We start from the raw sequence: 22,013 nt of genomic DNA, 5'->3' as shown, positions 1-22,013 counted from the left end.
TTAAGAGTATAAAAAAGAAAGAAAAGAAATGAAAATTGTGCTGTGTGATGAAAATGAAAGTATGGAAAGTTAGGAAATGAAAGTATATTTGAAGAGAGATGAAGAGAGAAAGGGAATGAGGATAAGCTTCTGTCTTTCAAGAGTTTTGTGAGGGGAATTCGACGCAGACCATTACACAGGAGAGATGCATTTCGCTTTAGAAAAAAAATGTATACACTCTCACATACACAAGTGCAGGAATGAACTGGGACTAAAAACAGCTCCATGTTGGCCTAACACAAATTGGAGCATATAATTTCTCACTATACTGTATTGTACATCGTCCTCACATTCATCACTTTATTATCTAATTATACAATGTATATTTCCATGTACTTTCCTTACATTGAAAATCAACAATATGAATTGTTTTAGTTTGTCAAAAGGTAAGATTTTATCAATGAAATCATAAGATTTCAAAAGCATTACTTTCCAATTCACTTAGTAGCAGGGATTTGATTGAATTTATTTTATTATTGTACTGAATTGATCAACTAGACCTGCACTGTATGGTGCTATGTATAAAATCCAACCCCCACATATTTGGACAGGCAGCAGAAGTGGGATGACACAGCCAAAATCTGAGAAATAAGTATAACATAGATCCTACGTAACCTGCAGATTTCACAACTTTAATGATGGCAACACTTTTCTTCCTTTAAATCAAAGAGCATCACAATTAATCCAAAAACATAACTGAGACTGCAATTATGGCTGCCATTAAGACTTTCGTGAAAAGTGTAAATTGCAGAATTCCATTTAAGTCTACTCCTGTTGTGTCAAATTTTTTTCATTTATGTGATTTTTTTGCAGTTAAGCATTGCAACTAATTATAGACATGTCTGTTGTGCTCTTAAAAGCAGCAGTGAATCAGAGGTGCTTAAATTACTCTAAAGCCTGTGACACATCAAACTGACATTAAAGGACTGGTGACCATGAAAGCTGACAGTGTTGTTGCAAAGCGACACATACGTCTGGGCCGAAAAGTTGTTCTTGGGCAGAGTCTGTCTTACCCACCCAATCAGAATTTAGGCAAAGATAGTATTAATCTTCTTTATACGATTATTGCATCGATTAAAAGCAATCTGCCCGCTGTGTGCTGAGAAGTTTGATGAACGGAAGCAGAATGCCTCAACAACAAACTAAAAACACCAGAAAATTGCAGTATTTTTCTTTTTTTAGCTAAAAGTAACTTTTTTTTGCTAAAAGTAAAGCGCATTATACACTCACGAGGCGGCTTTCACTCTGTAGAGAAAAATCAGAGGCTGACAATCACACAAGCGATAATGGGTAGAAATATTTGCATCCTATCAAGGTGAGATTTACGGGGAGTTTAATGTATCTTAATGAATCTGTATCTTCATATTTACTTGTAAAACAAAATGTTATTTGCTTTCCCATAATGAACTGCATTTCCCATGACCTATTCCCTGGACTCATTATGGTCCGATTAATTCCACCTGTGTGTGATTAACTTGTTTGTGTTTGCCTTTATAAGCTTGTTTTCACTCACTCATAGCGAAGTCTTGTATGTGTTAGACTGCAGTTCTGAGGGCTTTATCCTGGTTTTCTTGGATGGTCAGTGAGCTCACACTGAAATACAGGACTCAAACAGTCAGTGTAATGTGGATCTGTGTAAACCTGCAGTGAGTGACAGCTTCAGTGATTATAATGGAAGAGAACTAGAACTTAAATTGCTGCTCCTTGTGTATAATTTATCTAAAATTTGATTCACTTAAATAAAAAATCATGTTGCTAAGCAGTCTAATGTAAGGTTGACTCTTCAAGCACAATCTTGTTTTACTGGTATATAAGTATTTTAATGTAAATTCTATTAACTGGAATTGAGAATCATATCAAGGTATAAAAAATAAACAAACAATCCGCCTCCACTCCACCTCATATATATATATATATATATATATATATATATATATATATACATATACTGTATATAGGGCAGTATAAAGTAAGTGTTTTGGAGATGTTTCCACAGGTCTTCTGGATTTAGTCTCAGTTTTTTTCTGTTTCTTCATGTAATACCAGATGGATTTGTTGATGGAGAGATCGGATCTCTGTGTGGAGCACCGGCTGTTGTCAGACTCCTTGTGCATACGTAAATCTCAATGGATTATTACAATTAATGGCAAAAGGAATGTTTGGAGATGTAAACCGATATTTCTTACAGACACACTACAAAAAATACATATAAATAACTGGCCATTTTTTGGTGAAAATACTAATGTGCCTAACACCGTGTCCTAACCAGACGCGATGCGATAAGATTCCAGCGACAAATAATTTGTCTGTCCATACTAGACGCTATGCGACTGCGAGAAGGCAATCGCAAGAAAATGGATAAGTAGGCTACATAATCAAATTCACAAATATTAAACCTCTGAAAAATACACTTGTTTGTTCACAGTTTGAACGTTCTTGTTTCCATTTAATTAGTTTCAAGATCTGAGAATCAAGATCAAGATCAAGATCTGAGATCTCAAAGGATTTACCATTGTTGCTTTTACAGCTACAAAACTGGGAGCACTAAATGATATTTAAAGTCACATTACACGCTTTTAAAATAAAATAAGGCACATAAACAGTATCTGAGATATCATTGCCACACTTTGTGTTTGTTGTTCCAGCGCAACATTGCAGAACAATAGAAACCGTTTCTAAAATAGATACCTCACGTGTTGCCGTCGCGACTGGTAAGGACAAAAATTCTGATTAACATGGAAGAGATACCTTTTATTGCGCGTCGCGTGTAGTTAGGACACGGTGTTAGACTTTTGCACAGAACTGTATATATATATATATATATATATATATATACATATCTCATATATATATATATATATATATATATATATATCTCAACGAGCCCCCCTTGCACATATGAATGGACAATGGCAAGCGTATAGAGCAGGCACACAGTAAAGGAAGAGACAGAAAGAGAGGAGAGGGGTCTCAAAACCTGACAACTTGCCTAACAATGAAAGACTCCCACCACCAGAGTTCTGCCTTCTGCCTGTCAGCATCTATGGTGAATAATCTGCCTCTTTATCTTGATTCATATTCTTGATTCAGATTCATATGTAAAACTCACATTTACTCTTGTTGTTATTGTTTGTTAGATTAATATTATGTATATCTTTGTATTTATTAATTTTCAAACACTGCATCACATTTATTTACTACAGTTTTCATTTCCCCTAATAATGTCTTGCATTGTACTTTATTGTAACTATTGTAGCTTTGGCAAAACAAACAAGCCATTATTTGTCATACCAATAAAACACATCGTAATACTGAAAGAAAGGCTGAGAGAGAAAAGCAGAAAGACAGAGAAACGGAGCCTCAGGGAGAGTAAAAAAGTGCTAATGTAAAAAGTACAAACTGTACCAGTGGCAGATGCTGAGGGGGAAAGGATAGAAAAAGAGAAAGAGAGGGAGAGATAACTAAGTGGAAATGGACAGAATGCAGAGCAGAGGGATGATGCGGAGAGAAACACAGATAAACAGATTGTGTGAGCGAATAAAGAGGCCATTTTTAAAACCGGTGTCTTAAAACACACACATATGTGTGACAGAGGGAGAGAGAAGAAAAAAAGAGAGAAAATCTCATCCCTTTTCTCCTCTCGATTTATTACATTTCCTCCTCCTGAAATGACAGGAGTAATTTTAAAATGTCTCATCGTGCCACCCTTCAGCACACAGACACCCACACGCATGTGGAAGAGAGCAGTTCAAAAGGGATTGTTTCAGAGACTGTACTTGAGATTAAAACTGTGAAAACCTCATTAAAACTGACACTAAATGAGACTTCAAGCAGAAGCGTCGGCCGTGTAAACATCATCCAAATTACACAGGTACGAAAACCCTATTTCTAAAATAGTTCACAGCTGCATATCTCCACTATAATAATAACGCTCGTCTCGACAGCAAATAGGCTCGGCGTAAAAGTTTGAGCGGCAAGCACACTCAAAAAGATCATTACGGGTGCCGGATGATTAAAGGCGGCGTCATTAGGAAAGATATCATTAAAACAGAGAGGACGGGCCGCTGGAAACCACATGTGTTCAATTATTGGGCTGAAGAGGTGCAGTGCTGCAAACACACTCGCTGAAGGTTCAACTCAATCTTCTGTCTTTAATCATTAAAGCTTTGGTGGAGCTCAGACAGCCCTCTAGGCTGGAAAAACACCTATCAAACTTTCACAATTCCACTTTTTTCCTGGAGAAGGTAATAAAGTCTTGATGTATGTGTGAGGGAAACTGCATTAACTGTGGCCCGGCACCCCGAAGCAAATAAATGCACGAGTATAACATGTTTGGACAGCTCGAAAGGCATCCGATTAGGCACGTTTGCTGTCGCGACTAAAAGCCGCTGTTTCTTCAGTCTCCTCCTTCATGTATAAATAAGCTTTCTTAAAGTGCAAGTCTCTGTAAACAAGAAAACTACTTAGCACCTTTATTATTGTACACTAAACCATCTATTCTTTGTTTTTGCTTTATTAAATTGAGGCTAGTCTATAAAACTAAGTGATAAAAAACAGAAATCTCCTAAACGTCAAAAACGGAAAAGCTGGGTAATCTGCTCTCATATGATGAGCCTTATGTAAGGAACAATGATGTTACCTCGAAAATTTGATTTTAGTCAATTTTCATTTTTAAATCATTCTGTTCTCTCTCTCTCCCTCTCTCTCTCTCTCTCTCTCTCTCTCTTTTTTTTTTATTAAACTCACTAGTAATTGTGTTACAAGCCCAGATGCTTAACTATAAGTATGCCGCCATCCGTTCTATTCGAAAATCCTTTTAATGGTTCTCAGAGTTTAGCCCTCTCATAAATCTCTGTGTGCCCAAGAGATTATTCTCCAATCTGGAGCGTTAGATTGTATGCTGCAGGCCTCAACCCCAAACCCCCCCCCCCCCCCCCCCAAAAAAAAGGGAAGAGGAAGATTTTTAGCCTTTATTAAGCATCTACAAGAATGAACTATGATCAATATGGCTGTAATGCACTTTATTAGCATTTTACTAATGGGCCTTTGACTTTAGCCAGCGTGCACAAAGAGCTCTAACAGATTTCATGCAGTTGTGGTCGCTTGTAACCCACATCATCTCATCTGTTGCTTTTATGAGTGGTTCTGGGGCAAGTGACCCAGAATGTTCAGAAAGGATGAAAAAATGATCCATTTCCTGTTCCTCTGAAGGGCATATAGATTAATAATGTCATGAGCATCTGATGGGGCCGCTCAGAGTCTTCAGTTATAGAGAATAAATTCTCTCCGTTTTCATGCTCAACTTAGATTTCTGCTGCTCCGTAAAGAGCTACAGATGTTTTAAAAGCATCAAATAATGCATTCCAAATAACACAGCAACTGTTACCTCTTAAATACACGCACGTACTGAGAATCAAAAGAGAGTTTTATAGTCCATCTCTCAGAGGAGCGGGAAACCTCAATTCTTCTTTGCAGCCGTAAACTCTTGCTCCTCAAACACCCATCTCTCCCCCTCTCTCTCCCTGATGGTACGACAGCTCTGATGGCTGAACTTTAAATGACAGAGATGAAATTAATTCATAGGTGAAAATCCATCATTTCAGATCCGGAATCTGTGCCACCTACAAGCATAAAGAATTAATAGAGTAATCTTACTGCGAGGCAGAGAGAGAGGGAGGATGCGAGGAAGCGAGCGAGGGAGGAAGGAAGAGAGGTCATTTTATTCTAATTTGTACCTCTGACAATTTCCTGTCAGAGGATAAAGCAACACAAATAAATAAATAATCGAATATAAATACATTAAAAAACGCAACAAATAAAAGCATATTTCTGTCTGAATGTGAAATGAAGGCTGGTTCCACTGCTATTAAATGAGAAGATGAAAAGAGAGAGAAGAAGAAAAAAGTGATTTTTTTCTATCTCCGTGTTTTCTGTATTCATACGAGTTAGTGAGAGTCATAATTCAATACAGAGGGGAGGTGTGACTGTGGTGTGGGGGGCATGACTACGTGGACAGCGTATAGATTTACATTCACTCTGCTGAGATGTGTTTGTGTGTGTGTGTGTGTGTTGCTGTAAAGTAAAGTCACTCTGGCAGAACAACCGCTCTGTTAGTATTCTATAGTGAAAAATAATTGATATTAAAGCTGCACCCACACACACACACACACACACACACACACACACACACACACACACACAGACACACACACAGACACACACACACACACACACACACACACACACACACACACACACACACACACACACACACACACACACACACACACACAGTGGAATGACAGTGTTGGTAAAACATTAGAGTGCCTGCTTTGAGACTTGAAAGCCCAATGCATTTACACACTGCCGTTTTGAGGATTGACTGTTACATGAGCTTTCACAAGAAACACAAACTCACACAAACACAAAAGTGCGGTGTGAACGACTGTTCCCTCATGCTCAATTTGAGCTGCAGATGTATAGTTTTTCAATTCCTCCAGACATTCATTGGATTAATTGTATTATTGCCTGATAATCGTACATCCTGCTTTCACCGCCTCGTGGCTCTCAATTCCGTCACCTTTGACTTTCATTATAATCGCATTTTACCTTTTCAAGACTCTGTAAATTAAAAACCTTTAGCATAATGAATTTACTGCGAATGTGTAATCTTCAGTCTGCCGTCATTTGAAGATGAACAAACTGCGGCATTTATCAGCTACGGAGCCGTGACACAGGCTGAACTGTAAAGGCGGGAGTCTGCGCTGAGACAAGGGACCACGTGGCTCCCGACAGGAAAAGACTCTTTTAGCACCTGCGATGGCTGCCATTCTCAAGAGATTGGGAACACAGGTGCTGTGAGCTCTAAAAAAGCCGTCTCGAATCTATAAGGCAAACTTAATGTGAGTGGATGGCATGAAATGCAGGCAGACTGTTGAGAAGTCATCGGATGCTTATAGTATATTAGCATTAGTCTTACTGTGGTGTTCCTCTCAGGAAACGGTTTGGAAAAAAGTGACAGTTGTAGCAGTGGAAAATCAGACAATCCAGCAGAATATTAGAAAAAAATATGTGTGCATATTTCCTCGGTTATTTGTTTTTAGAGAAGAGGAGCCTTTTTTTTTCTGCGTTCGCATGGTTATCTACACTGCATGAGAAACTGTGTAATTGGCTTCATGAGCTCTCGGTATGAGCGGTTACGGCACATTGCATTGACAGCGTCAATAGAGAAGCTTGATATTAAAAAACCTCTGAATTGACCCAGGATTTTGAGACGTTAGTTTCCTTCTCCTACTTGATTGCACACACACCAGCGTGATCTGGCTTTAAATGCGCCTGTCCAGCCTTTGTAATTAATTTTAATTTGCATCTATTGGATAAGGAGAAATTAATTAGATCTCTCTGGATGCAAAGATGGTAATCATACCACATCCATCTTTCAGTGTGAGAGCGAGAGAGCATGTTTGTTGTCCACTCAGAAGGAAGCCAAACATGATTCACTGAAAAGATTTTTTTGAGGCCAATGTGAGTATAGATGAAAAACATTTTGTGATGGTTCTTATAATTCAAATTGATGGTGCTTTCTTAAGGGGCCATATCATGTAGCATTTTTGTGCTTTTATAACATTAGTCAAGGTTTCCTTTTTCACTGCATTTAGTTTAGCAATTACAAATCAGTTACAAATGGATAACCTCTTTATATGCGAAATCAGAATCTTGTGGATTCCAGTTTTGCTGTCTTGTCTAATATAGTTGTCACTGATCTATCCTTTAATAACAGCCTTTTTGGTTTAATAAAAAAACAGTAGAAATTGGTAGAAAGTACTGAATGAGTACACTGTGCGCAAGAGCTGTAAAGTAATCCTTCCCTTCCAGCAACCTGTCACTACCAAGATCGCAGTAATTAGCAAACCACAAAGATCTAATGATCCAATCAATTCTCGATGGGCAAAATCAAGTCCTACTCTACATTTTTTTTCTCTCATTTTAAAAACCTGTTTTTCCTGTCTTGAATAGGCTTGGTAACTTTTTGTTAGGCTAGTGGTCTCAAACTCAATTCCTGGAGGGCCACAGCTCTGCACAGTTTACCTCCAAACCTGTATCACTTTCTGGTAACACTTTATTTTACAGTGTCCTTGTTACACATGCTACATGTACTTACTGCAACAACATGCAACTAACCCTAAACCAATCTCTAACCCTAGCCCTAATTATAGTAAGTACATGTTGTTAATTAATATCACTGTATATAATATTGTAACAAGGACACCGTACAATTTAAATCTGGCGCATTTTACATATTGTTATTCATTATTAATGTTTACTGTCCCTGATTAAATATATAACAAAAAAAGAATACAAAATAAATAAATAAATAAAGTGTGACCCACTTTCCTTTTTATGAGAAAAACAGCAGAAAATATTTTGAAGAACGGTGGGCTCCAAAAACATTGGAATTAATTGACTTTCTTTGTATATCATATTTTTTTCAAAAATATATTTTATGCTCCAGAGAATAAAGTCAGTCATACACACTCTGAAAAACAGTGTGTTATACAGCCCAATGTACTGTTACTGTAATATGAAGGAATTTTCTGTAATGATTTTTCACGTGTTTTACCCATATTCTGAATTACATTTTGCATTGTTTGTGTTTTAAGGTTGAAGGAAATGTCCGTAAATTTTACGGAAAAAGCTAGTTATATTAAGCTAGGACATTATCCTTTTTTTCCTGTGAAGGTTTAAAAACATGAGTAAATTATGACAACTTTTAATTTTAGGTAAACTAAGATTAGTAAAATAAAAGGAAGCCATGTTAAAAACCAACTTCAGTCACTCTTTCCTAACATTGGGAAATATACATAGAGTAATAAGAGTGTATCTGCACAGTAGGCTACATCAAACACTTTCATTTCAAAACATGTTTTCAATGATATGACAATTATTTAGCACTTAACTAATTGATATAATGTTGTTTTAGTGTTATCATACTGTCGCCGCTCACATTTGAATTTATATTCTCGGCAGGCACTTTCTTATCAAAGCAACTTTGATAAGGCAGTGCATACATTATGTGCATGGAAGAGAGATGCAAAGCAAAAAAATCAGATAGCGGATCCAAGTCAAGTACTACAGTTGAAGACAAAACCACTACAAGCACCAACACGGTTGTAAGAGGATGTTCGTGGAGGAAGGAGTGTGGAGAAAGGAGCGGGAGCTCTTTATGTGGAGAGTAGAAAGCACTACACATCCGAATATACCAAATCATCACCAAGATGATGGTCTGCAATGGTACCGCAGGGGTCAATCAAATACAACCTTATGTAAGTGTGTTTAACAATAACATAACCTTAATGTGAGTGTGTGAGTACATGTGTATGATAATGGAGTGTAGTTTACACACCAAAGTAGTTATTAGTGCGGCACATAAATATTGCATCACTGAGTATCGTAGTGAAAGTGGTGTGTGTGTGCAGCTAGACTGGGAAGTCTGTTTAACTGCGTGTGTATCTCCCTCTGCGGCAACTCTCATTAAAATTGTAAAGTCATACACTGATGAGGGCACTTTAGAGTAACCCACACGCACACACGCACGCACATAAGCATTAAATATTATTGAACATCATCATTATCACCACACCACACCACAATCTGGTTGACCTACAAAAATATATAATAATACAATGTCTAATAATATAAAATAATCGTGTACCGTTCTCTGGCTCAGACTTGCGCTCTTGTTCCGTATCAGTGAGGGACAGAACTGAGTTTGCTCGGCTCGACAGGCAGGAACTGTGCTCTGACTTCACTTCCTGCATCCACAACCGCAGGGCGTGGTCGGGGGAGGCGCCGCCCTCGGATTCAGGATCGGAGGGAACACTTGCAGACACGCCTCCTGGGTAAGCAAGCTCCTGATTGGCTGCGTGAAGCTCTGTCTGGAAACCAGGGAACACAGTCTGGGAGGGGTCCGAGAAATCTGGGAGAAACAAAAAAATATAGTGAATGAATGTAATCTATTTCACAAATCAAAGTTTTAGTGCACGGACACACACTCCCACAGGCTTGTGGATTAGAGTTCAGCACTAGAGCTGTGTACTGACTGCTGAGATTTCTAGACCCTGGCTCAGAAACAATTTTGTACTCTCTTCAGAGATGGAGAATGGCTTATAAAACCCCAAATAAATATTTAACAGAAAGAATTCTGCTTTTAACTGCACAAAATGTGAAAACCATTTAAATTCCCCCAAGAATGAGCATGTAAGAGACATACGCTCACATATGCACACTCAGATACACACATGCACTCTCTTACACAGAGACTCTCTTACTTTGTATGTGTGTGTGTGTGTGTGTGTGTGTGTGTGTGTGTGTGTGTGTGTGCGTGTGTGTTCGTACTAGCACTACTTTTCTGTCATTTTTACTTTTACTTCAGTGCTGACAACTCATTTTAGAATACACAAACACAACACTCCGCATTCTCTCAAGATTCAAGTAGATTTATTGCCATGTTGAAAAAATATATATATTGTGAAAAATTATGACAATTTCAAATTTAAAGCTGTTTTCGATCTTAATATATTTAAAAATGTATTTTCAGCATCATTACTCCAGTCTTCAGTGTCACATGATCCTTCAGAAATCATTCTAATATGCTGAATTGGTGCTCAAGAAAGAACCCAATAAAATTCTACATCCAGGCACTCACATAGATTTTAGTAAATATCCTAAAAAAAAAATCAGGATTATTAAATAAATAGAATGTTCCAAAGAACGGCATTTATTTAAAATAGAAATCCTTTGTAACATTATAAGTGTTTACCGTCAGTTTTGATCAATTCAATGCATCTTTGCTTAACAAAAATATTAATTTATTTTATTTTTTAAAAACTTCCTGACCACATACTTTGTAACGGTAGTGTATATCCACACTAGGGATGTGTGCCACAACTAATTTAATTAAAGGAAAAGTTCACCCAAAAATCAGAATCATTTACTCATCCTCATGTTGTTCCAAACCTGTAAGAATTTCTTTCTTATGTTGAACACAAAAGAAGATATTTTAAATAATGTTAGTAACCAGACAGTTGACGGCACCTGTCAACGGCACCTATTTTTTTCATAGTATGGAAGTCAGTGGGTGCCGTCAACTGACTGGTTACCAACACTCTTCAAAATTTCTTCTTCTATGTTCAACAGAAGAAAGAAATTCCTACAGGTTTGGAACAACTTTAGGGTAAGTAATGACCAAAATTTCATATTTGGGTGAACTATCCCTTTAACGTTTAAACGGAAATTTTGCAAGGGTCTTAACAAACCCACAGAGGGTGATTTTAAATAGTCTACTTAATATATGAATCAAACAGTCAAATCTCATTCTTAATGCAGCTGAAAGATAAATACAATGTGCTTGCCTTGCATTATGATCATTGTACAATCAACTGAATTATCATTATTAACTTAATCAATAGGCAGTGAGGGGCCAATAAGTACAAACTCAATAGCCTATTATAAACGGAATTCCTCAAATTACAGTCAGCCAAAATAAATCTGCACGTCATGGTATTGTTGTTCGTTACCACCCCTTGCACATCAGGTTTGAACATGCATCTTGTTTGTCAAAAGTACCTATTCACATGACAGGCAGCAAAATCGCAAGAAAAGCTTGACGTGTACTAGCAACTACATTATTTAAGGGTAGTATATTTATTAGGATATTGATTTAGGCTGATGTTGGATCTGTAATTGTAAAGTTTTGCTTCATGTTTCTCCTTTACATCCATGTAAAATTTTACATCAGTAGTCCTAATTGTTATATTCCAATTTACAATTTGACATGACACAGCCTGCACAAAAGCGTTTACTTCCAGGTGGACGTTCCTCTCGGCCTGCCTGCAAGTGACATGGAGAAAACGAACGCATACAAGATCTGGGATAAAATGAAATGATTTTGTTTTCCTCTCCAGATATACACTACAATAATGTGTTATTTTAAACTGTAACATTAACATGATAGTAATTTCGATTTAGCCTTTGTAAAAAATATACAGCAAAACATAAATGTGCAAAAAAAGATTTTATGTAAACGACTATTGTTTGCAATATCAACTAGCAAATGTTGACTACCATTGACTGGTCTTTTTGGGAACTTTGCGTTGTGAGCTAGTATATCTACATAGCAGGCTACTATCTCTTTCTCCATTATCTTTTGATCTACTGTTGCCAATTCTTATTTAATTTAATCTCTTTTCTTATTCCAACCTCGTCTTGTCCCTTCTTCTCATCTCAACTCATCTCTTGCCCTCATATCTTCTCATCTCTCCTCTTCTCTTCATTTGTTGAAGTAAAGGTGATGGGATCTTGATGGGCTTTCCCGGAAGTGTGTAGCACTAAGTGTGTTTGTGCAGAAGAAGTGTGATTTTTCAGACCTGTGTGTGTGTGTGTGATGAGCGAGCTCTTTACTCAAGTGTCCTTAAGAATCCTCTCCTCTACCTCTCTGACTCCTGTCTCTGTGGCGACCCCTCTCACCGCTCTCCCTGCTCTAATCATCTCAATACTAATTGCCCACGATGCAGTTCTCCGTCCTTCACTGAGAACATGACCCCCTGCTACTCGGCCTGACCCACACACACACAATTGTCCACAAGCAGACATGGATGGAAAAAGCTAGGGTAAGAGGAGTGGGTGAAAGACCTTTCTTTATCTCTCTCTCTCCATTTCTCCCCCTTTCTCTCTCTCTGTCTCAATTTCCATCTCTCTTTATTTGTGAAGCTGTTTCCGTGGTAACTGGAACAGAATGTTTTGTTCTGCATGTAGCATTTGAATAATTTCATAGAGGAAACAAAAAGCCTCACTGTAACCTGCTCAACCTCCAATGTAGATATGTATGCATCTATCTATCTATCTATCTATCTATCTATCTATCTATCTATCTATCTATCTATCTATCTATCTATCTATCTATCTATCTATCTATCTATCTATTAATCTATCTATCCTGATGTTGATTCCATACAGGAGAGAAATAAAATCCAGGACTCAAGATAGATTAAAAATAATGTTTGAAAAAGCTCAACATTCCTTGAATTACAGCTAAATGGTTGCTTGCTCTAACATTAGAGATCTGGCCCCAACCAAGGATTTTCCTAGTTGCTCGTTTAAGCCATTTAATGAATATTTTTGATATTATTTGAAATACTTAAATATATACTGGGCAAAGCGAATGGCCACGTAAAGTGGCTAACGTCAGGCTACTACTTACACATTTCAAATGATAAGATGTTTGAGATCGATGAATGATAGGCAAACGGAAAGGAAATTTGGATTTCCTGCCCAAAATAATTACCATAAAGGCCAGCATTGATAATGATCTATCCTATGGAGTTTTTTTTTTTCTGCGACCAATAAAAATTTGGTTGACCGGATTCTTCTCATCGACTGATGTTTGGTCAACTAATAGGGGGAAGCCCTAATTTGCAGCATTTCAACTTTCCACATATCCGTTGATATATTTTTTTTTAAATATGGACATGAAGCTTTGAGAAATCTTCTGTGGAAAGTTGAGTTAATAATTTGTTATGCGAAAAGGAACCCACAGAGGCCATGCATTATTATTTTTCTGTCTTGTTTTTATTTATTTTTTTAAAACAAAAAAAGTTTAAAAAAAATAACATCTGAATAACATCATTTATTATTAAGTATTAATTATATATTATTAAATTATATATTTAATGATTTATATAATACATATTTATGTAAATATGTAATCATTCTTTTTTTTATTAATGTAATTTTGATTTATAATCAAAAATAACTTACAGTATATACTCTACATGTTTCTGTTCAGGTGACCAAAGGGTTCAACCGAACTAAGTTCTACTCAGCAAGAATAAAAATGAAAGGGAACATTGCCTGTGAGTGTCTTAGTTATAGGGAATCCTTTAATAATGGAAATATTTCACCCTTGGGACTCAGACAAGCAAAAATGAATCCATGAATGTAGAATATCAAAGACAGAAGAATAACAGGTGAAATAAATTATATTATTAAAATTATTTAAAAATTTAAATTGTATTCATTATTCAAAAGTAAAACATACATCCCATTATTATTTAATGACAATAGTGTTTGAGGTTTGGTGTGTGTGTCTGTTGATGGCTCATTTACATTTACAGTGAGTTTTCAAAGAATTCTGTTCCTTTCTAAGGAATCATACCATATAACCACTTTCATTAAAGCAACTATCAAAACAACAAACAAAACAGCTTGCCTATGATCTCCTTTAGATAATGCAGCCTTTCATCCAATGTCAGATGCTTATGATAACAGCTCCAGTGTCCCGCTAAATGTAGAGGGATATTAATTATGTGTCATCATTTAATGCTGTCTCTCTATCTCTCTTGTGCAAACACATGCAGGCATGCACATATCCTTGTGGAAATTTCATTTGACATCCATTACTTGTTATATAAGTTGGTCATAATATATGAATGAATCTGCTGTGCATTGTAAATTAAACTATATACTGCAACAAATCTATCTCTACTGGTTTTTAAAATCAAAACAAGACATTATTTAGTCTCTTTATTTTTATGTGTTATTGTCAGGAGTGCACATAACTTTTTTTGGTCTGGTTCTCAAGGGAGCACCTGGACATGTTGCTTGGTACTCACACTTTACGCAGCACACTTATCTTACAAGCTGTCATCATCATCAAACATGATAATGATGTTTTTATTTTATTTTCTTTATTAACATTAATGACACAAACAGCAGGAATATTAGCCTGCGGTCATTTTAAGACCGAATGCACGGACCGAATAAACTGACACACATCCGGTTCCTTTCTCAACTGTTCATAATTTTGTGTGTGTGTCCATTCAAGTGCAAGTAAACGCGAAAGACTCATCCTTTGAGACCCCCCCCCCCCCTCTCTCTCTCTCTCTCTCTCCTTCTCTCTCTCTGTGTCCGCACGCTTGGGGTGTGTGAGGCTGTGGGCAAAGATAACATGCGAGTCCGTATTTTCACCTCTTCTTCCGCGTTTAAAATCGCTTGAATGTGTAAATTGGCAAGACAAAACATGTCCAAATGATAAACTTTAAATCTATGATGGTTAAACTTGGGCAAATCACATGCCCGTCGAACCCTGGGGGCCTGGTCCGTACAGATCACGGATCGACTGCGACCCCTAATAATTTAAAGAACACATTTATCATCATGATTGCTATCTTACCAGAGATGGAGAAAAATCCTACTCCAGTAAGTTAACATGTCCCTGTCTCCAAAAAATTTGGTACTCAAAAGCACCTACCTCCACGTTTTCTGCTGCGCATCGTTTATTTTTACCACGTATGCGCACCGGTTATGTGCACCCCTGGTTATTGTTATAATCTCTTTTACTGTAAACTAGAACTAGTTTAATAGACTATAACTTTCAAACAAGGCTTTCATTTTTTCAAACTATCTTTAAAGAAATTATTAACTATTTAGCAAGGATGCATTGAATTTATCAAAAGTGACAGTAAATACATTTATAATGTTACAAAAGTTTCTATTTCAAATAAATGCTGTTCTTTTGAACTTTCTATCCATAAAATAATTCTGGAAAAATAGGAATACAATTAATATTTCTCCACAAAATATTAAACATCACAACTGTATTAAACACTGATAAATAAGCATATTAAAATGATTTCTGAAGGATAAAGTGACACTGTAAATTGGGAGTAATGGCTGCTGAAAGTTCAGCTTTGCTATGACAGAAATAAATTACATTTTAAAATATTTTTAAAAATAAAAGTTAAAAAAACCCAAACAGTAGTGCATATGACATTCTTTGAATTTCAAATTATTTTCATTCTACTTTACACTCATTGTAAAAGAGTTTAGGTAGGTCAAGTGCAAAATGACGAACACCTCTTTCTGATTGCAGTGATTGGCATGGGGAGACTGGATAAAAGCCGGCTGGTGCGAGAGATCGAGAGAGAGAGAGGGACTGGGATCTTGTGCACACATGGACTGAGTTGGACACTGAGAACTGTTTTCTTTGTTAAATGTGCTATAGTTTATCTTTGGTGAAGGTGCTCCTGCGCATCTTTTATTTTCTGTTCCAAACCTGAATAAAGTGTACGAGACCCAGTCACACCGACCCTTGTATTCTTCCATCCTCAATATATTGAACCTTGAACTTTGTTACAGTATTCTATTCTGAAAGGCACACAACCCTGCTACACACACACACACACACACACACACACACACACACACACACACACACACACACACACATACAGACACACACACACACACACACAGAAGGCCTTACCATTCTGGGGATGCTCCAAGGGTTTCCTGCGGACTTTGTGGCTGTTGTAGGTGAATCTGCGGTCAGGCTCGTAATCAGGGCGGGTGTGCGCCTCTCTGTAGTGTTTGTGATGAAGGTTGGTACCATCCTCTTCATCAGATGAGCTGGAGTAACTGAGCTCCAGGCCGGGATGGGGCCGGGCCAGAGATTGGTACAGCTTCTCGTCCATCTCTGCTCTCACAATATCACACACTCAGAAATCTCAAAAACTCACTCAAAGCACACTACACACACAAAGAAAAAAAACAAAAGAAGAGAACAGAGTCGATGAAACAGAAAACAAACAACAGCAGTTCAAATGTACACTAAACTTTCATTTCACTGATGCAATTTTTTGTAAAGCGATACATGAAACAGCTTGACAACAAACGGCTGCTCTGTAGAAATATATTTAAAGAGGCATGAAGGACAAAACAAAACAAACACTATCCAAAACCACCCCCATGTTTCAGCCAAACATTCATCGACCACCAAGAAAAGAGAGATGGTCTCAGAGGACAAATGAAAGAGAAGAGGGAAAGATAGATGGAGGGTGAGATGAAGAGATAAAGAGATGCTTAGATAGAGGAAAAGAGAGGAGATAAAAAGGGGGAAAGACTAGGGGGGAAGAAACAAACTTAAAACATGAGAGAGTTATACAACTGCTTGGTAATGAAGGCAATTAAATCATGGAATTAACGTACCTCACTATACAGTACACCAGTCAATACTTTAAAATAATTCATTAGGATAAATTTCTTTTGTGTTGTAGTTAACCAAATCAATCTTACATTCTGAATTAGCTCCAAGTAAATCTATATTGATTCCTTTGACAGTGTAGTACAAGAAAACAAAATGATATCTAACAAATATGCTTTATTGATGCAGTCATCTGGAGCTCTTGTCATTAGAGATAATCCAATATTGTAGAGCTGTAACAAACTACGGATATTGAAAATAATAATAATAATGTCATTAATAATAATAATTGATAATAAAGAATGAAAATAACTGACACTATTTAAACTGACACTATTTAACTGCAATTGTACATGTAACACTGGTAATTAATTATATGTTTTTATGAGAACAGTAACTGTAATGGGATTCTAATATTACAAGTTATAGGAAAATATAGCTGCATGATTCTGGGGAAATAATATATAACTGCAATTACGATTAAAAAAACTCTAGGTTTGTGGTGCTTGCTCGTAGGGCTCCACAATTTGGACAAAAATGTTGTGATTATAATACAAAATATTAATAAGTTGATATGGTTGGCGCATGTTTCGTTTTTAAATGCCCATCATAAACGATACAAACTCAGAGCAGATTCAGAGATGGAGTTTGTTTCCTCAATGTCGAAAAGCGCTGCATGTTTCAGAGTGAAATGTGGCAAGGTGTTCTTTTAAATGCTAGCAGCTGATGATCCAGTGATTTCAATGTTTTGGAGCAGCTCTGTTCACAGTAAACGCTGCTCCACAACATTGAAATCACTGGAGCATCAGCTGCTCGCATTTAAAAGAACACCTTGCCACATTTCACTCTGAAACATGCAGTACTTTTCAACTGTGGACAAACAGTATGTTATAGACCTCCTTGACCCTGACCCAAGAACACTGACAACAAAATTTTTAAAAAAGGTGTAAATTGTAGGGGTGCGCCGATCCGATACTCAGTATCGGTATTGATCCGATACTACCAATATTTGCCGGATCGGGTATCAACCAGAGGAGACCAAACAAATCCGATATTGTGCGTATGTTATTGTTATACAACACAAAAGGTACAAAAACATTATAAAACACCATAATGTTTTTGTGTACTATATTCCAAGTTTTCTGAAGCCATTACATATAGTTTAATGTGAGATACAGATTTAAGTCGTTAAACTCAAGTTCACTTAAGTGCTTCCCTCCGTGGCGGCTGTCAGTCATCTTCATTCAGCATTCAAACAGCGCGTTGCGCTTGTTTACGACAGTCAACACCATGTAACTCTCTCCAAGATGATTCAATGTTCCTATTTTACTATAGATCTGTAGATAAAGGTCTATGGTTTACATAAAAGGACTTTAACTTGCTGGAGTTTCACATGTTACTTTCTACCGGGTGTCTGTTAGATCACAACACTGGAGTAGAGAGCGATATAATTGTTCTTCACGCGCACATTTACAGAATTTTTTAAACTGTTAAAAGGCTCAAACTAATGCATAAATAAATAAATATATGTATATCTTACTTTTGTGCTTTGAACTTTTCAATGCAAAGTGCTGCGCGCTGTGACTCCATGTTGCTTCAAACACATAATTCTGCGCACGGGATGCACATAAGTGTTTCGTGCCGCTCTGAATTGGAGCCTTTCATATTAAAATACTTTTGCGCAATGACAGTTTATTGATAGCCTTCGTTGTTCTGTCCAATCTATCATATGTTGCTGCTTCATTAAAAGTTCCACTTAAAATCTTAAAAGAAATGTCTTTTAATTATATAGTATATATTCTGTCTGTATATTGTCTTACAAAGTAAGGAAAATAATGTTTAAGTCTAGCTTGATGCCTTTAACAAAAGAATAATCACAGTCTCTTCCCCACAGTTAGGCATACAGATACAGTTTATTAGGTAATTCGGTACTGTTTTTAAATTATTATTTTAGTATTGGATCGGATCGGTACTCGGTATCGGACAATACTGAGTCCCAGGTATCGGAGGCAAAAAAGGCGGATCGTGCCACCCCTAGTTAATTGCATAGGATATTAAACATGTTGAAGTTAACATGTTCATTTTAAACACACATCTTTCTGACTGCATCAAACACCAACTGCATCCGTAGATCTTCATGAGAAGGGATTAGTGGGAAACTAATATTGGAGTCAGACAGAGATCGTGCTTGAATTGCCCTGCATACATCTTATTCAGTGCTCTAGCATTGACACAAACTCTCTCTTTCTCTCTCACTCTCCAGAGAGTGTGGATCCCTTTCAGCTTTTACTTCCCAGAATTTAAACGCTGACCATGACCTTTCCATGACCTTTGAGCCTGAAAAGAACATTCAGCGTTCAACAGAGGGTAGCACAGGTAGGGGAGGGCCACTGAAAAACAAGGTGCAGTTAGACAGGGAGAAAGAGAAAGGAGAGGCACAGCTGAAAGGAGACAGATGAAAAGGAGAGGTGGAACGGATGAACACTGGATGAAAGAGAACTGATAGACCATATGGGGTAGAAGAGGAGTCAAACGAAGATGAAGACGGGGACAGGATAGGAACAGAAGCATGGCTGAAAAATGAAAGCGGGAAGGATGAGAATGGACAGATGAAGAAATGAAGAAGGATAGAAGGAGCTTGCAAAATGACCAGACAGGTTAAAGACTTTCTGGGAAGCATACAAGAGGGAGACAGACAGAGAAAGAAAGTCACTCTCATCCTGACATTGATGAAATAGAAGTTAAATATTACCATCAAATGCTCGTTAGTGTGTATACTCTGTATTGCTTTTGTAATGGGTTACTAATTGGCTGATGCGGAAATGCGCGGCATGACTAAGTGATGTGGGAGGGGTATGCGAGTTAAATCCCTGTCAGTCTCTGGCAGGCTGCCTGCTGATTGGATGTCGTGCCAGAGCAAGTGCCAATTGAAGGCGGCGGTGACTTTGCAGACTGGAGGCAGCATCTTTGCACGCAAACACAATTAATAGTCTGTTAGTTAATAGTGGCTGTGGTGAAAGCTCCCTTTATCTGTCTCTCTCGCTCTGCTCTCATGAGACCGTAGCCAAGCCAAATAACAGAGGAAGCTGATCGAACACTATTACTACCATTTTTGATCAAAACGGAACTCACTGTAACACGTAAAGTGGGTTAAAGGCCACTAAAAAAATGCGTGCCGTGAATAAGAGAAGTAGACACACACGCACACTTGAAGCAGACAGATGGGGAGGGTTCTTATGGGAGTGCTGAATAAGTCTTTGTAATCAGATGATTATGATGATTACAGTGTAGGAGAACAAACTGCAGAGAGGGGACACAAGCATGGGCATGAACCCAGGCATGTACACACAATTGTGTTCCTAATTGGGTTTGTGCTCAAGTCTACACAATTTATGTTTAGGGATGCTCTTCCTTTATCACTGAGCAACAGGTGAAAATAAAAGCTAACAGTAATAAAACCCTCCTTCGTATAAAGAACCATATTGTGCTGTAAAGAGTTCTTGAGTTGGCTATTATTATATAAAACATTGATGTTACATTATAGGTGCTTCAGATCAGTGTATCAGTTCTATGTATCTTCCATTAACAGAGGGGAAAAAAGCCCTCCCCAAGTCTTTGAAGATATATTCGCTAGAGATATACCAGAAGCATATCTGAGTTTTATGTCAGGAATTGGTCAACACTGTTTACTAAAATAATCTGATAAATAATCTCTTTTTTTTAGGTACCATCTAACCAGCATCCAAGAGGACTTTTTGTCTAATTCAAAGAATATTATTTTTTTCTATAGCAGATTTCAAAAATAAATTATTTTATGGTTTATATAAATATTAACAGCACAACTATTTTTAACATCAATAATAATAAGACATGTTTTGCAAGCACTGAATCAGAATATTAGAATTATCTCTTAATGATCATGTGACACTAAAGACAAACTAACTCAGTCTGGATTGATTTTCATACTCCTGCTGACTGTTGATACACAACTGCGCATCTCTGTATCACCCAGTCATTTTAGCCATATAGTCAAGATCAGTTTATGTGTTAATGTTTCAACAGCTCAATGTAGAGATGGATCAATGTATGGACAGTATTAACACTCGGTGTCACTGAACTTTCCCAAGCTAAACAAAGAGAAAATCGAAGGGCTCTTAGTCAGGAATAAAGGGCGGTGAGTGAAACTGTCTACAATGCGAAAATCGTCTCTTGAATACTAAGTCTCACGTTAAAATCCTCTATGTATCGTTGTGCACAAATTTGAATTTTAAGGTCCACATCAGGCAGGCCACTTAAACTGCTTTTTATCAGCTAAGAAACATAGTCCACGCTTTTCTCTCTCGAGCAGATGCTGAGAGATTGATGCATGTCTGGACTGCTGCAATGCTCTCCTGTCTGCTCTTCCCGAGAACGCCCGGCTAGACTACAAATTAATGCTGCAGCACGAACGCTGACAGAGAGCAGAATGAAAGCACACATTACGCATGTCTTAAAGTCCCTTCATTGGCCTCTCGTAAATTTTAGGATTGATTTCAAATTTCTGTTACCGGTGTACAGATCCCTTAATGGGTTTGCACCTAAATCCATTTCTAATAAGCTTGTGAGGATCGTTTCAAATGAGTCTCTTTGGTCTCCTAACACTGGCGTCCCAGCAGTCAGTAGTTAAACTCAATGCTCTCCAATGCCTGTTAAAAGAAATCGCACTCTTGATGAGTTTAAACAAAGCATTAACATTTTTAGCACATTTGATCACTTTTCCTTATTCATATGGCAGATTTATTTATTTGTAAACTTTATTTTATGTATTTATTACATATGGTTTAATTGCTGTGCTATTTATTTATAATTTAATGTAATATTTTCTTTGATCTATGTGCATTGACTTTTTAAACTATATTCTTTAACTGCACTATTAGTTGCATAATTTCCTGTGTTT

General features: G+C 37.2%; 1 protein-coding gene and 1 long non-coding RNA gene across 6 annotated transcripts in view; one reads left to right on the top strand and one right to left on the bottom strand.

The window, feature by feature from the left end:
* Positions 1 to 12,817, top strand: part of LOC143748974 (uncharacterized) — a 15,045-nt gene extending 2,228 nt beyond the window's left edge. Inside the window, exons 2-3 of the long non-coding RNA XR_013206857.1 lie at positions 9,767 to 9,938; positions 11,907 to 12,817. This is a non-coding gene — a long non-coding RNA (uncharacterized LOC143748974). The remainder of the gene's footprint in view (positions 1 to 9,766; positions 9,939 to 11,906) is intronic.
* Positions 1 to 22,013, bottom strand: part of tenm1 (teneurin transmembrane protein 1) — a 212,099-nt gene that overhangs the window by 144,230 nt on the left and 45,856 nt on the right. For all 5 annotated transcript variants that reach the window (XM_077241257.1, XM_077241256.1, XM_077241259.1 and 2 more), the window contains exons 2-3: positions 16,361 to 16,623; positions 9,752 to 10,015 (exon numbers count right to left, since the gene is read on the bottom strand). In XM_077241257.1, coding sequence (XP_077097372.1) covers positions 9,752 to 10,015; positions 16,361 to 16,568 — 472 coding nt within the window. In that variant the 5' untranslated portion in view covers positions 16,569 to 16,623. The remainder of the gene's footprint in view (positions 1 to 9,751; positions 10,016 to 16,360; positions 16,624 to 22,013) is intronic.

The sequence above is a fragment of the Siphateles boraxobius genome, unplaced genomic scaffold (assembly GCF_051911475.1).
Source record: "Siphateles boraxobius isolate OS27281-9 unplaced genomic scaffold, OSU_SipBor_1 24, whole genome shotgun sequence".
NCBI lineage: Eukaryota > Metazoa > Chordata > Actinopteri > Cypriniformes > Leuciscidae > Siphateles > Siphateles boraxobius.
Note: the sequence above shows the minus strand (reverse complement) of the source record. Positions and strands in the feature narration are given on the sequence as shown.